Source organism: Cucumis sativus, chromosome 3, assembly GCF_000004075.3.
Source record: "Cucumis sativus cultivar 9930 chromosome 3, Cucumber_9930_V3, whole genome shotgun sequence".
In the NCBI taxonomy this organism is placed as follows: domain Eukaryota; kingdom Viridiplantae; phylum Streptophyta; class Magnoliopsida; order Cucurbitales; family Cucurbitaceae; genus Cucumis; species Cucumis sativus.
In genome coordinates, this window is record NC_026657.2 from 38,997,624 (window position 1) to 39,014,408 (window position 16,785).

The following is a 16,785-nucleotide window of genomic DNA, read 5'->3' on the forward strand; positions in this document are numbered from 1 at the left end:
TATATTTGTATCAAATATTAACATATAGACGGATAATCACACAATCAACTTTAACAGCTTTTAGTAAACACGTATATCGATAATTTACTTCTAAACACGGTTTACTAAAACGTTTAAATTTTCCTTATAAATTTTTAGGAAATAACTTAAGCCCATAGAGAGAATTAAGCGTGTTTGTTTACCTTGTTTTATGGACCATGGATGTATCATATATATTTCCTTTTCCAATTCACCATTGATGTATTAGAAAACCACGTACTACTATAAAAGCTTCTAAGGCTCTATAGTGGCTATTTTAGTCACACGTGAATGTGAAAATTCAAAATATTCTATACTCTACATTTGATTAAAAATATTATTTCAAAAGCCTATAGTTGCACTCATGTATTTATGATCGTCTTCTTATCTAACTAATGTGGGACTTTGGTTGCATTTTCAATAACTTTTTTCTTGAATAAAGTTCCAACTGAACCTCCCATAAGATAGACACCCATCAATTTAAACTCTTGTCTAGGCTAACTCATTTTTACGATATCATACTGCAACTCAACCATGGATATAAATCCTCGTGCCTTATCAAATATCACATATTTTATAATTTAGACAATATCTTAAATTTCAATAAAATTATATGAGATTCATAAATAATCAATTTACATATTTTCATACTACTAGTACTAGCAAGCTTTAGTAATATGATGACCAAACTTGATTAAAATATTAAGCTTTAGGACATTTTTTTCTTTTAAATTATTTGGTCCAAGATATGCATTATCCATTTTTTTTGTTTCGTTTCATAACTTTTCATTTCAATTTGCATTGAGAAACTCGAATTTTCAAATATTGAAAAACGTAACCATCCAACAAACTCTTTTAGCTTAATATGTTAGGTTGAAACCAACATTTATCTCTCCAAATTTTGTATCAATCAAAATAAATGATTAAAATATCTCTTAAAAATAAACGGTCTTTCATTTATCTCTCTTAAATTATTTCTTAATAAAACATTAATTCATCAATAAAACACAAAAAATAAGCTGTCATGATGATTAAATCTGAAATGAATACTTAGTCGTTACACGAATTAGATGACTTGAGAGATATCCACAAACTGGTAGGTGGACTACTCTAAATTTGCAAGAGTTGAATTAAATGAGCTAAAGATTATCAAACATTTTACTCAAATGGTGTTTCTGAACATCCCACTTCCTCCATAGTCTAATTTTCTTTTTATATATAAATTCATTCCCCCGCCCCCACCCCACATTTCATTTTGGTACGAGACTTTGGGGAAGACATTTGGATAAATATAATATGAATTTTATAAAATCTTGGTGCTTCTCAATGTTAACACAAATTTTCAACTCAAGTGTGCACTCGTTAAAGTAATGAATAAAATCAAAGAAAATATTCCTCAGTAAATAAATAAAAAAAGAATAAAAAAAGATGGAGAAGAACTACACCATACAAAACCTTAGAATAGTAAAACATAATATTAGAGAGAGGAACTAATAAAGAATAAACCAAAGTTGCACCTTTATTTTATCAACATTGATTTCAAAAAAATAATTATTACCCTTTTAGATTTTGAGACAATTGCTAGGTTTTTTTGGGATAAAAAGTGAACCTAGAAAATTGGCCTTTAGTTTAAAGATGGGAACTTTAAGATATTGTATTTGGACTTAGACATTGCTAGGTTCCACATATTGCCACCAATCTCCTTTATTGCTATTATTTAAAATTTTGATAAAGGAAGTATTCGAATTTGTTTTAAATATATATTAAAAAGTTATTGTAAATTAATTAATAATATACACTCAAATTATTATTCTCAAACATTTATAAGTATTTTCAACCATTTTTTCAGTGTCTTTATTTATAATAAACCGTCATAAATACTAATATGCGAAGAACGTGAGTGAGACATTGATAAAAAAGAATAGAAGTGTATCAATTTTTATAATAGAATACAAAATTTGTTTACATTCTTATAAAATATTTTAATTTATTTTGTTTTTTTTAAAAGAATGCTTATAATAATAATGGTTAAAATAAAAAATAAAAGATAAAAAAGTAACCATGGAGGCGCGAAAGCAGACGTTGGCTTTGGCCCCGCGATAGAATTGATTGTCATCAGTTCAGCGGCAACCTTTTGCCTATCCCCGAAGTGAAAGCAATGCGAAGACGGCTTAGTCTGCAAATCTTCCTATAGGGATGCGTCCATTTCTTCGCAAAACCCATTTGATGACACGCTTGTTTTTCACCCACCACTCATTCTCCAACTCAACACTCATCATTCCTCAAGCTTCTCGCTCTTTCCAAATCCCTCTCTTCAATATCCCACACGTTAGTTCCCCCTCTCTCTCTCGTATATGTTTTGTGTTGTTATTTGTGTTTGCCGCATTTTTCTCTCTACTGAATTGTGTAGTAAATTATATTGTTAGGGTGTTTTTCGGCCGAATCCAAGCTCTGGGATTCGTTGGTTTTCCTCGAAGTCTCGTGTTGAAGCTATGCAGAATCTGGAGGCCATTTCGTATCTGTCGCAGAGGGAAGCAGCTGAGGTCGATGAGATTCTTATGGGCTCTCTCGGATTCAGCATCGATCAATTGATGGTTAGTTTTGCTATTGTTTGCTTCATTTCTCGAAATTCTTTTGATGGGTGTCAGTAAATGTTTCGATTCTCTACTTGGGTCCAAAATTGGTCTCATTCGACACTCTACTATACAGAAAGTTAACCTGTTCAAATATTTTGGGTTCAGGAGCTGGCTGGATTGAGTGTAGCCACTTCAGTAGCAGAGGTATGCTTCCCATTGGCATTTAATTTGGGTAGAAATGGCTGGTACTTACCATTTGGTGAGATTGAATTGTATTTTGTCAACGGCTTCATTCCTGTTTATCAATGATATTGATGTATCCCTGCACGTCTATAGAGCACTGAGCTCACTGGGGCATGCGTGTAATCTTTAGGTTACTTTTGTGGTAACAGTTTGATGTATCAGTGTTAATTTACACTGGCCACTGTTTTTCTTCTACAGTCAGTGTATGGATCATATTCTTTTGTTGATTATTCTATATTCCAACCCTTAGTAAGTGTTTTTCTCACAAGTTAGAAGGCGCCCTGGACGAATCTTTGTGTAGCTCAACGAAGTAGGATGAAGGAGGTTAAATAAACTTTTGTTAGGCAAATAATTTGAGACCCAAGATTTTGTTTTATTTTATTTTATCAACGAACCACTCACCAGTCACCATCCACATTTTCTTTTTCGCGTCAATGAATACATCTCTTCAACAGGTTTTCAAAGCCAGTGAGTATAAGCGTGTTCTTGTTATCTGTGGTCCTGGAAACAATGGTGGAGATGGTCTCGTGGCTGCTCGTCATCTGTTTCACTTTGGATACAAGCCATCTATTTGTTATCCAAAGAAGACTGCAAAGCCTCTTTATGCTGGTTTGGTTACTCAGGTTGAGTTTACAAAGCATATTTGTACTCTTTTCCCTGCTCATTACTGGTTTGGCTGAATTTCTAATCCAATTTAGCGGTTTTGTAGCTGGAATCACTGGCAGTTCCTTTCTTGACAGTGGAGGACTTGCCTTTGGATTTGTCAAAGGATTTTGACATTATAATTGATGCAATCTTCGGGTTCTCTTTCCATGGTAATATCTTCCTGCTTTTCCATTTTACATCTTCCTGCTCTCAGTAATCAAGTTACTGTTTCATAGAACTAAACCTCCAACATTACCATCAATTAGTCATTTCTTTTTTCTAAATTTGGAGTATAGGACAGGAGAACTGTTCATGGATTAGTACCTCAGAACTGATGTAAAAGACAATGAATTATTAGAGAAGCAACCTTAAACGCTGTATCAATATCTCTAGGTTCTAATTTACATATTGCATATTCTATCAAGGAAATGCATTGTATTTAAGATTATTATCTAGCAATTCTAAAAAGCCTCAATATAAATAATGGACCTAAAACTTGTTTTTATTTTTTATCTTCACTGACAGTGATGGAATTTGGCCATTTCTTATCATTGTGACGACATTTTCACTGGTTTTTGCTATTTGTTCAAACCATCTCCACCATTACAACTTTCATATTTGTCACAAGTCTTTCATTTTCTAAGATGACAGGGGTTTTCTTATTATAGAAAAAGAAACGAAAAAAGAAGACACTGCACACAATACCATATTTTAATCAGAATAACTCTTCTGTATCATTTATCATATTGATTGTCGTTTGTTATTTATTTATTACTTATTTTAATTTTTAGGTGCTCCAAGGCCACCATTTGATGATTTGATCCAAAGGCTTTCCTCTTTAAATGTGTACAAGGAAGCAGATCAAAGAAGTCCTGCTATTGTTTCTGTAGATATTCCATCTGGATGGCATGTTGAAGAAGGGGATATTAGTGATAGCAGCTTTAAACCTGATATGTTGGTATGATATCGTTTGATTTTAATTAATTATTTATGTTTATGACATAAATTTGTAAAATTCCTCCTGAACCAATTTTATATAAATAAACCAACTAGATCGCCAAACATCATTTATGCTAGGTTTCTCTGACTGCCCCAAAGCTGTGTGCAAAGAAATTCAATGGTCCACATCATTTTTTAGGCGGCAGATTTGTGCCACCATCTATTGTGAACAAATATAACCTTCATCTTCCTCCTTATCCTGGCACTGCAATGTGTGTTCGAATAGGAAAGCCTCCACAAGTTGATATTGCTGCTCTTAGAGAAAACTATATTTCTCCAGAATTTCTTGAAGAAACTGTAGATGCTGATCCTATGCGTCAGGTGAATACTAGATTCTTGTCACTTAGTGAAAGTTCTCTTTTCTGTTGTTGCTTATATTGACATACATCTTCTATAATGAAGTTACAACTTTTCTTTATTCAAAAATAGTCCTTTGTTAACTTCATTGTTTCTAGCTGTAGTGAACCAGTAGTTATCTTGCAGTTCCTCAAATGGTTTGACGATGCAGTTGCTGCTAACTTACGGGAACCCAATGCAATGTCTTTGTCCACAGCTACAAGTGATGGAAAACCGTGAGCTCAGTTTCTCTTTCTTTTGACAATCATTTGTTTTGAATGCAACATTTCATAATGAATTTGATCCTTTTCAAACAATTCTGGTTATGTAAACTTTAGACAATCATTTACCACTTGAATGTAGAAAAGTGGGTCTTCTTTTGTTGATGGGAATGGCATCACAATATAGTTCAAGCTTTGGGATTGGACATCCACTTTTTTTCTTCGATCTTATGGAGTTTTCCTAAGGGAGTGGTCTGTTGGAGGATGGAGGTTGGTGGGGTTATAGCTAAAGGTTTAGCCTTTAGCTAGATCATTCTTTTTTTTTTCAAGTTGAGGCACATGAGATGAGACTGGTAATGCCCAGTGGAAAAGAAAAATCTTGTGGAGTCTTTCCCACAAGGTCATCGAGCAAGTCACAATATACGTGCTCGTATGAGGAGGGTATGTAAGGAGGGGGAAATGAGGTTCTGAGTGATAAATCTTTCTCCCATCTCATTAACACAAGCTCCATATAGCAATAGAATATCAGCCAGCCTGAATATAACTTAATTGATTAAGACATTATGTCCTTGACCTAAAGGTTAGAGATTTGAATACTCTATGAAGAAGGAAAATAGAATAGGAGAGTGGGCAGCAATCAACTTTATTTGTTCATTTTTCAGTTCCAAGATAAGCCTAGTTGATATCTATTATAATTAAACATATTCTCCATCTTTTTCTGTCTCTCTTAATATTTCTCAATGTTTTTTACTTTCCAGAATATCAGAAAACCATTTTTATCATCCTCTTTCTGACACTCTTGTTAATTTGCTCATTCTGATTGCTTTTTGTCCTTACATAATTGGTGTAGCATCAAATAACTGGACCCTTGCAAGTCTCCATTAGACCATTCGCTGTGAAACTCTAAGTTCCACCTGAATCTAAAATTATTATTTCTAGTCTTGATGATAACTGAAAAGTGTCCTGTTTTGATACAAAAAAAGAAATGAAGGAAAGAAGAAATTTTATTTATAGAAGGGATTGACCTTTCTGGTTCACTTTGTTCCTTCAGATCATCTCGCATGGTTTTGCTAAAAGGAGTTGATGAAGATGGTTTTGTCTGGTCAGTATATGAGATTATTATCAAGTGGAAGCAAATAATATTTTCCCTGCACCTGAAAGTAACTTCTCTCTTATTGCTGTCCTGGTCTACAGGTACACAAATTATGAAAGTCAGAAAGCACATAATCTAGCTGAAAATCCTCGTGCTTCACTTCTTTTCTTTTGGGAAGGTCTCAATAGGCAGGTGAAATAACAACTTTCGGTTTTATTCTATTTTCTCATGAATGTGTGCTTGATTAGGTCCAGTCGATTTACCACATTCTGTCCTTGAATGTGCTTGAAAATTGGAACCTAGTGGTCAATCAAAGTTCTTAACTTACTTTCGTCTCTACTTTGGTAGCAGCTTGGCCGTTTGTTCTTATTATGGAGTATTTTGTGAAATTACATTTTCTATTTATCTGGTTGAATCTGTAATTTTTTTTAAAAAAAACTAGTGCTCATATAGATGGCCAGGCCATAGAAAGAATGTCTAGGCCCAATGTACGCAGCATAGGTTTTTGTTTATGCTCTGTTTGTGTTGGGTTATTCTTTTTGTTGGTCCACTTGTGTTCTTTCATTCAAAAAGCACGGATTTCCAACAAAAAGAGAGGAGATGAGTTAAAGAAGGCTTCTCAACTAATAGTAACAAAAGAATAACAAATAGCTATGTAAAATTTGAAAAGTATGAAATAAGAGAAGCAATTAAGCTGGTGAATTTCCAAATATCCATAAAAAAAGCCTAATGTTTGAAAAGATCATTTTCCAATGATATACTCCAGAAAATTGCAAATAAACTCCTCAGTATAATATAAACCCTCTCTCTTGAAAAAGGATGATTTAGGACAATGTTCTTGATCGTTTCACAATAGTGAAACTTCCTCCCTGCATTTGTAATTTCATTTGCTCAATGAAATTTGTTTCTTTTATATATATGCATACTCATTAGTAAAAGAGCACCTTGATAACACATGATTCAAGTCTTGAGTGGACAGTCATCTTTCGTAGGGATTACGTTTTAGGCGAAGATGAGGGCAAAAAAATTTGAATGATATCAAGAGTATCCTTCCTTCTAATTCACCAAGCCAAGCGAAAAACTTCACACCTTTTTTTTCTTTTGTGAGTGGGGGTGATGTTTATTATATTTTCTTGAAATAGCTTTTAGTATTTTCCATACTTCATAATATTTATCTGGGATTCTTTCACGACTATAGTGGCAAATGTCAGTGCCTTCATCTCACTTTTAGACTAAGGCAACGCAATATCAATGAATATACCTGCTGTATTAAATATTGTCTAATCGTTACTTTGTAGGTGAGAGTGGAAGGACCTGTACAGAAAGTTTCTGAAGAGGAATCTGAGCAGTATTTCCACAGCCGTCCTCGAGGAAGCCAGCTTGGTGCAATTGTGAGCCCACAGGTCCGTTTCAATGCATTCTTCATTCATTGAATAATGGAAATGCTGATATTGCTAGATTTATGATGCTGCTTTCTCATTCAGAGTTCTGTAGTTCCTGGAAGACATTTTCTCATCGATAAGTACAAGGAACTAGAGGATAGATTCTCGAATGGGTATGCTCACTTTTATCTTGAGCGACCAACCAACAAGAAGACATTGTGAATTAAAATAACTGTTTCCAATATTTCTACATGCATCCAAACACATCGACTGAAGTTGATATCTTGTTCTTCTATTTGCAGAAGTTTGATTCCGAAACCAAAACACTGGGGAGGATACAGGCTTAAACCAGAACTTTTTGAGTTTTGGCAGGGGCAGCCATCTCGGTTACACGACAGGTTATTTTCATCCCTCTAAGGGCAGGTGGTTTACTAATACTCTATTTGGGTGCATGTCATTGGATAATAGATGTGTTGCAGCCTTGCAAGCTTTCTATTAATTTTTTTGGTCAAGTGAGTCGATTAAGTTAGTGCTTGGATTGTCTGTCAATCAGAATAACTGACGAGGAACGTTTCACTGGTCTTTTGGCTATACAATAATTTCATTTCTAGCTACCAAAGATGTCTTTGAAGATTAATGCGGCTGAGTTGGTAGGGAATTCTCAGGTCATGAAATAATTCACTCTAACTAACTTGGAAGATTTTAAATAAGTTTTTTTCTACCGTCTAGTTTACTCTCAGTTGAGAACTTGAAAGAGATCACAAGAGAGGGGTACGCTGAGAGAATGATGATCTCTCCAATATCCCCCTTTTTTAGGGATAGCTTTCAGAAATCCTTTGCAAAGAATTATGAATTCAGAATACCTAGGAAGAGAGCTTTCAAAAATCCTGGAATTTCTTTTCAGCGCATAATGCATTCAGAATTCCTAGATCTTGGATGACTTTTTTGTTTTTTTCTTTTCCTTCTTTTCTTCCATGGTTTGCTGGTGGAACACTGAACCTTCAGAACGTATGGTCGTTGCTTGAAATTGAAAAGAGTTCACATAAAAAAATTTGACTAGTCATCCTTTTGAGAATAAAGCCGTGACCCTGTTGAATAATGCTTTTGGCACATTGCGTCTTGAAAGGAATATTTTTTTTTTAAATATATATTTTAAAAAATAATAATAATAATAATAAAGAAAATAAAAAGAACTTTTAAAGGGATGTAGGTTCTTTGCAGATTTTAGGAAGAGGGTTGATTTTTTTTGTCTGCTTGGTGTCTGGTTTTTGAAGATCATTGTAATTATTATTATTTTTTATTTCCTTTTTGTAATCTCTTTTAGGTTTGGGATATTTTTCATCTGCCTATACTTAATTAGTTCCCATTCTCTTAAAAAGAACTCTACATAAATTATTGGTGTCAACTGATGATTCTGACCACTGGAAAAGAAAAGCTTAGATTCATTATGATACTTATTGGCCATGCATGTTCTCTTTCAGTATGGAGAAGATACAATATCAAGGCACCATTTTTTCCCTTAATACTTTTTAGTTTTTGAAATTTATGCTTGTTTTCTCTTAATTTTCATTTATATCAAGGAAACACTTGTATTACTAACAAAAACTGATGTTCGAAAACTACTCTTTTCTTTTTAGTTTAAAAGATATTAGTACTATTTGAACGTTCAAGTCTTCGAATTACTCACAGGTATTGCATGGTTTTGTTCTCAACAGGTTGCAATATTCCCCTTGCGATATAGATGGAAAAAAAGCTTGGAAAGTAGAACGGTTGGCTCCTTGATGGCTCCTCCATCATTCACGTACCTTGTTCTTTCCTTTTACATATCATGCTTCTTTTTATTTTTCCCTCTTTTATGTTTAATGTCTAACATTCTACTGTTGTATGATTTTATGAATAATTGCAAACGTTACGGCTGCCATCAAAATATATCTATATGGCATTTTCATACAATTTCTTATTTGCCTTACTATCAGGGAGCATATTTTTAAATAAAATAGCATGTTTTCTACTAGAATAACAGGTTTATATATATCCAAATGTATATGGACTAGGAAGTGGGTGTATAACCCCAACCTAAATAACCTTTTATTTTGGCTTACTAACATATTGATCGATGACTTACTTCTTTTATTAGTCTCGTTTTGAGAGGTCAGCTTCGGTGACAATGAAGATTATTAACGATTAAAAACATATTTGGGAGTGATTTTGAGATGATTATGAATATGTTCAAAGTAACTTCAAAAGACAAATTTAATTACTCACAATTCATGTTTTATGTTACGTTTTTAAATGCATTTTTTTTTTCATGCATGCTTCATAACAACAAAATTTATTTTGGAGGATTTGAAGTCATTTTTCGAGTGATATTAAAAAACACAAAAAAACATGGAATAAGTATTTTACATATGGGTTTGGGTCAGGGTGCAAACCCCATCCTATGGTATTATATTCTCATCTCATTTTTAAGCATGTTTTAAGGTTAAATTGGGAATTTAGTCCATGGATTTTGAAGGTTATACTATTTGCTCTCCGTTTTTATTACTGTGGAGTTTCATTATACAAAGTCAAATTTATATTTTACAAAACGAATTATCTCTAAAAGTTTCGAATTTATCAGTAAAAAGGTTCATAGACTATGGAACACATTTGCTTAGCCCGAGAACATACGTATTTTTAAAATATTCAATTTTGGTTCCTATATTTCTCAAACTATTTATTTTGGTTATTGAATTAAATAATTATCCATTTAAAGTGAAGTAAAAATGAAAATGAATAGTTCATAAGATCGTTTTTTCAAATTTCAAGGTCCAAAATGAGCATTATGAAAGGATCAATCTGTTAGAAATATATCTTTCTAAGGATATAGGGAGGAAGCCTTGGGAAAAGATTTCGTTGAATGGGAAAGCCTTAGGAAAAGAAAAAGGGTATCATGTCATATTGTCTTTTGCACTGCCAAATAAATCCAATAGCCTCTACTAAGGTGGGTTCTAGAAGGGGTCCAATGCAAAGCACTGCCTCAATTAATCATTCCTTTTTTCCTTTTTCTAAATAATTGTTATTATTATTATTTTAAATGGAATTAATTTTGAATCTAACAAAATAAATATCTACAAAATAATGCCACCGTCATTCATCTAGTTTATCATATAGAATGTGATATTTATTAATTAATACTGAGCTAAGTTGAATTATAAAAGAAAATGTAAATTAAAGCTTATGTAATGATTGAAAAAACAATTTTAATGTTTCCAATAGATTTTATCAAATTAAATATTAATGTGTAAAAATTTCTGTCTTTTTTAATTTTAAATTTGTCCCTAACATTAAAAGAATTCATAACTAAATGATATTTACTTTGTATTAATAAAATTATTGAGCCAAAAAAAATTCTCATTACATCTTAACACAAATTCCTACATTAAAACTAAATCTAACGACTTTAAAATATAAAAACTAAATTGTTGGATAATGAATTTTAAAGACTAAATTACTTCATTCAAATTATTACAAACGAAAGTTTAAGAATTAAATCGTTGCTTTTAGTAAAATTTGGAAAGTAAAAATGAATTTTTTTAAAAAAAAATTGGAAAATAAAAAATAATATCAATCTTCCTTAATTTTTTTTTTTTTTAAAAAGGAATAGCATGTGGTTTTAAGAAATAAAAACAATATCACATTTATGAGGTTAATATTTTAGCAGTAGAATGTGAAGGTTTTTCCATGATGTGGATTTCTGATATTTTTGAAGATCTTTGCCTTTTACACTGATATAGACTTCCACTGATTAAGATATTTTTTTTGGTTTTCTTTTTCTATCTCTCTATTTTATATTAATTGATTACATTTTAATATGTTTATAAAATATTGTTTTAAATTTAAAGACTGAAAAAGATTCTTTTTTATTATTTAGAATATTAGATAGAGACTACAGTTCTAATGTTTTGTTTTTATCCTGCTAAATTATAAAAAAATGTCTTTAAACTTTTTAAACTTTAAAAAGTTTGAAGAATGTTTTCAAACTTTCCTAAATAATTGAACGAATTTTTTTTTACACATTTTAAAAAATATTTCTGAACTATACAAAAGTTTTATAAATAGTCTCAATTTTTATATCAAATTTCTTAGCACAAAAGGTAAAAATCAAAATTTTAAGTTAAAACTATAGTTTTAAATTTTTATAGATATATGGATACTTTCACATTTTTCGTGAGTTTGGTTGGGGAGAATTCAAACTACTCATATTGTAATCTATATGTATGTATTTGAGTTGTGTCATCTATATGAGTTGAGTCAAATCAGTCAATAATTGGATCAAAGGGTATTTAAGGTTTTTAGGAATTAAAAAAGCGATAATATTCAAGTTAAAAGAGCTAGAATTAGGACCGACCAAGATCAAACGAAAAAAACTAAAATGAGCTAGGTCCATTACACGAGGCTCTACTTCGACCAAAGACGAGGTTAAGCACTAGGGGGTCACGAGGTATCACGTCTACGCTCAACACATACATGAAAAGAGAATCCATTTATGCGTTGGAAACCCTAAACCAAAGGGGACCAAGGTCAACAAATGCTGTAAACAAGGGGAACCCCTAAAGCAAGTAAATCATTTCACATACAAAAATTCATTCTCAACTTGTTGCAATACAAATTTCTTTGCCAACTTAAGCACCAAAACTTATGTGGTAAGCACCACACAACCTTTAATTCCAATTATATCCCTAATCTTTCGGTAGTAAAAATTAAGCTCTCAAACATATAAAAACATTAAAAACTAAACTCTCAAACTTCCATAACTAAACTACTATAAGTTTGAATGTCCAAACTTTTACAATTAAAAGTTTGAAAGCATAATTGTAACTATTACTATACTTTCACGACGACTTTTTACCTTTTATACAAGACCTTCCCAAAAAGTAAAATTGCGAAGAAATTAGCAAAATAGTAAGTTTGAATGTGTTTCGAGAGACAATACCCTACAAAACAGTTGGAAACAACTTTTAAAAGTGTGGGGAAGTTTAGTTTAGAGGAATCACAAAGGTTGCCATCCATATCTCTATCCCTATCCTCATTCCTTTCTCTCAACACTTAATATATATATATATTTATTTATTGCATTATCACTCAAAAAGTTGCTTTTTAAGCTTTCTTTTGACTAAACTAAACCTCAATTTTAAATATTTTCTTTAAAGGTAAATTTGACACCAAGTTGACTGAGCCACTTTCTTTCTTTCTTTCCTCTCTTCAAAATGGGCATTGGCTTTTATTATTATTACCCATCACTCTCACACACAAAAAAAGTTATGATATATTCAATTTTTTTTAAAAAATTGTGTTTATAAAAATGGCCCTTTTTCTTTAATGGATTTTGGGCCAATGCTATTTAATATTCCACAAGTGGGAGATGGTTGGGTCAATCTCACCAAAGTGGTTGGAGCTTTTGCAACAGAGATTGATTTAATCCAATTATGTGTTGTTGAATGATTTCAAACACCCACTCACTCACCTTCCTTCAACATCTCTTTCAACCCTTCTAATTAAACCATTAATGGAGGTTGACCCAATATCCCCCCTTTCTTTTTTGCCCTCACTTCCTTTCTAAGTTTTCAAAAAGACACCTTTCTAATTATTCCTCCATCATCAACCAAAACCATTCTTGGTTGCTCTACTGATTAAATTACAAATTTTAAATTCGTTCAATAAAACTCGATTTAGGAAGTTAAGAACCATGCCATGCTACCACAAGTCCGAGAATAGTGCCTCTCAAGATGGTGTCTCTTTTAGGTTCACCATTCTTGATTAGATGCCATTTTTTTTATTATATGGAATACACGTTTTGGTTCTATGGAGCTCTAGTATGAGTTTGGATTTTAAAACTAAATTTACTATGAAAAGAGTAATTTGTCTATCTTTAAGCAAGTGTTTTAGGGTTATTATGGGTTTTAAGCTATATTACCTTTCAAATTCATGTACTAATAATATAGGCTTAGCAAAAAAGACATGACACATTGGTGCTAGCTAGAATAAAATTGACCCACTTAGTAGATGAATATAGCAATTAAATATTTCAAGTCGGTGACGATTTCGTTTCTAGTCTTTTATTTATAAATTTATGTTTGGAATTTTGTTCCAATTGTTCAATTACGACTTTCACGTTTGATGAAAAAAGTATTACACTTTAGCTAAATTTCAAAAACAAAAATAATAAGTTTTTCGAAACCATCTTTTTCTTTTTCTCTTTAGGGTTTGGTTTCGTTTTTAAAAGACTAATAAAAATACAAATATTGATTATATGCTCAAATTGGTGTCTAATTCACTTCATTTGAATTATCACAATCACTTTTTTTTGTTCTAAGGATATTTTCTCTTAAAAAAAAATAGAGCGAAATCAAAGATTTATATCGGTGAAATAATCTGATAGGTTCACTTTACTTTCTATATTTTGTGTAAGATCTTACAAGAAGTGGATGGAAATGAAAAAAGATATATATGTATACTTTATCACAAATAAGCCTTGAAAATCACAAAAACTGTTGAAAAGGGAGATTTAGATTTGGGCAATTATATTGTTTGTCTAAGCTTTTAAGGAAGAGACTTCTTACCAATTAGATGTGTCAAAGACACACTTAGAGTGGAATTTCATGTTTTTCTTTATAAAAATCATGTTTTTCTTTTTTAAATTTCTCAAGTAAACTAAAAATTTCTTAGGACACCCACTCCCACTAGCATTCAATTCATATAGGCCATGTGATTTTTCCCCTAAAGAAAGAAAGAAAACTTTTTCCATTATGGCCCATAATTTGACCATTGAAGAGACTTTGATAAGATTAATTGATTTGGAATCACATGTGTTTAAGATGATGATTATGATTCTCTTGTCAAGTCTTAATTTGGACGGTCTTCGTTAAATCATTTGAAATTTTATAAAATTCAAACGGGAAATAACAACCTAATTAATTTAATCTATCTCTAATTACATCAACTTGATTAAATAATTGACATTTGATTACTCAAAAGAAGACTTGTTTATCAATTTTAGAGAGAAAGGAACAGGATATGGTGAGGTTATTAGGTAAGAATTAGTTGATTGATGCAATGCATGGCTTTTCCATTTGGATCATTGTCTTCTCTTGGTTCAAATGTTGAATGAGGAAAAATAAATTGTTTGGTTGGTATATACCAATTGATGATATTATTGTTTTGAGTGTGTTTGGATTACTTTTAAAGTGTTTAAATTTGAAGGAAAAAAAATCATTTAAAAAAAATTAAAGTGTTTTGTAACTTTTTAAAAGATGAGATGGAAAAATAATCGACTTTAAATAAAACATTTGTAACCAAATTTTGAGAAAATAGGCTTTAAACAGAATTATACATATAAACCCTTACAAAAAGATTTAACCAAACGTGTATAAATGTTTAAATTTTAAACTCATTTTAAAGAAAGTGTTTAGGAGAAATTGTATTTTTAAAAAACATTTTTTTTCATAGCTAGAGATAACTCAAACGTACTCTAATAGAACTATTCCACGAATGAGCATAAAAATAACGACAAAGTTAAGAGAAAACAATAAAACTAAGACGAAAGATTCCAAATATGAAAAAAAAAAAAAAACTATTGCCCACGAAAAAGATATCTACTATGTGAAAAAAGATTACGATAACACTTGATATCTATTGCGAAAACACTCTTTTCAAAACTTTTGTAGCGCTCTCAAGCATTTCTAATAATTTATTAAAATTCAATAGCATTATCCACGTTAAATTTTAAGAAGTCGTGTTCCAATGGATTAACACTTATTTATCGTCTTTTAGATTTCTCTAGTAAAATTCTATCATATTTGCATTTTGATCGTTGTCTTATGTAGAATAATTGACTTTTAAGTTTACGAGAAATTTGAATACATATCTATAACATTTTTAAATATAACAAAATAAATTAAAATATTTATAAAATTATATCACTTAAATACAATTATTTCAGAAAAGGAAAAAGAAAAAGAAATTCATTGAACGATGTGAATAATATTGGTTGATTCTATTTACATTGCTTTATTATATTATTGGAGGATAAGATGAATTTGGGTTTGAATTATTGAGCTTTGTACTTTGAAGTTACATTTGATTTTGACTAAATATATATATGGGAAAATTTTGAAAGAGTTAGATTAGTCAAGATTTGATCAAACTTTTATATATGTGATAAAAAGAAATTAAAGATTATATAGTAAAATAATAGTGTCATTACTCAATAGTAAAGAGAGAAAATATTAAAGAAGTGAAAAAGGTTCAATACTTCATAGTTGAATTCAAAATAAAAGAAAATATATTAAACTTCACCGTTTTGTGTTAGTTTTGTACAATTCTTAGTTCGGGTCAAATTTATTTCACCTATAAATTCGTTAACCTAATTGAAAGTTTTAATTAACATTTCGGTTATATTATAATTTAGTTCCTAAATTTTATAGTTCATATCTATTAAGTCTTACAATTTTTAAAATTACAAATTTAGATTGTAAACTTATGAGTTTTTTAAAATTAACAAATCTACTAAAACAAAATTAAAAGTTTAGGGTTTCGTGAAACATAAACTTATATCTAACAGATTTATTATTATTTTTTTCTATTAATTCAATGTTGAGAGTTTTAAAACTTGTCAAACCCTTCTAAAAGTTAAAATGATAGTGTGGAAGTTTATCACAAACGATTTTGCCTACTCTGGATAACATTTGCAAGAAAGGAGTTGCTACTAATCCTTTTTGTTTATTTTGTAGGTCTTATGTGGAGTCGACAAACCACGTGTAAATTTGTTAAAAGCATTTGACTCTCATTTTTCTCTTATTTATATAAAGATTTTCTTAGTTTCTGAACATTTTGGAGCACAACGGACTGTTGGAATGGGGTTCTAAATGGGTTGGGAGAGTAGAACCGGGAGAAGGCTGCTAATCTAATGTGGGGGTCTGAAACTACAAAAACAGTTTATTGCAAAGCGAGAAGGCCTCAGAAAGCAGTGTTTTGCTGAACAAGATCTCCTTTCATGTTTATGAGTTTGTGGGTGTTGGTGGGGATGATCGATGTTGATGACAAGCGAGAGCCCAAGAAGTCAGGAGATTTGGATGGCGTCTAATGCTGATTTTTGGAAGTTCAACTTGGATGCTTCTTGGAATGATGTTGAGGAGATCAGTGGCACTAGCTAGGTTGTTTGTTATTCTGCTGGAGCCTTTATCCTAGCTGGTTGTGCGAGAGTGGAGGTTAAATGGCCTAAAGAGGTTCTT

General features: G+C 31.3%; 1 protein-coding gene across 3 annotated transcripts; it reads left to right on the plus strand.

Annotated features, from left to right (window-relative positions):
* Nucleotides 1-2,087: 2,087 nt before the first annotated feature.
* On the plus strand, nucleotides 2,088-9,527 carry LOC101207469 (pyridoxine/pyridoxamine 5'-phosphate oxidase 1, chloroplastic). 3 transcript variants are annotated; one of them, XM_011654267.2, is made up of 14 exons: nucleotides 2,088-2,346; nucleotides 2,445-2,612; nucleotides 2,760-2,798; nucleotides 3,293-3,460; nucleotides 3,547-3,652; nucleotides 4,274-4,440; nucleotides 4,560-4,802; nucleotides 4,965-5,053; nucleotides 6,090-6,140; nucleotides 6,233-6,323; nucleotides 7,430-7,534; nucleotides 7,616-7,686; nucleotides 7,816-7,936; nucleotides 9,229-9,527. In XM_011654267.2, the coding sequence occupies exons 1-13, from the start codon at nucleotides 2,215-2,217 to the stop codon at nucleotides 7,928-7,930; spliced, it is 1,545 nt and encodes a 514-aa protein (XP_011652569.1). In that variant the 5' UTR covers nucleotides 2,088-2,214; the 3' UTR covers nucleotides 7,931-7,936; nucleotides 9,229-9,527. The 3 variants fall into 3 exon arrangements, with proteins under 3 accessions (XP_011652569.1, XP_004136264.1, XP_011652570.1); XM_004136216.3 differs by having other exon boundaries at nucleotides 2,089-2,346; nucleotides 7,816-7,911; XM_011654268.2 differs by having other exon boundaries at nucleotides 2,206-2,346; nucleotides 2,429-2,612; nucleotides 7,816-7,911.
* Nucleotides 9,528-16,785: the final 7,258 nt, after the last annotated feature.

Coding starts and splice junctions, on each gene's coding strand:
- LOC101207469 (XM_004136216.3), top strand. CDS start 2,215: ATGCGTCCATTTCTTCGCAAAACCCATTTGATGACACGCTTGTTTTTC. Junction 2,799..3,292: donor TAGCCACTTCAGTAGCAGAG/GTATGCTTCCCA, acceptor TCTCTTCAACAG/GTTTTCAAAGCCAGTGAGTA. Junction 4,441..4,559: donor GCTTTAAACCTGATATGTTG/GTATGATATCGT, acceptor CATTTATGCTAG/GTTTCTCTGACTGCCCCAAA.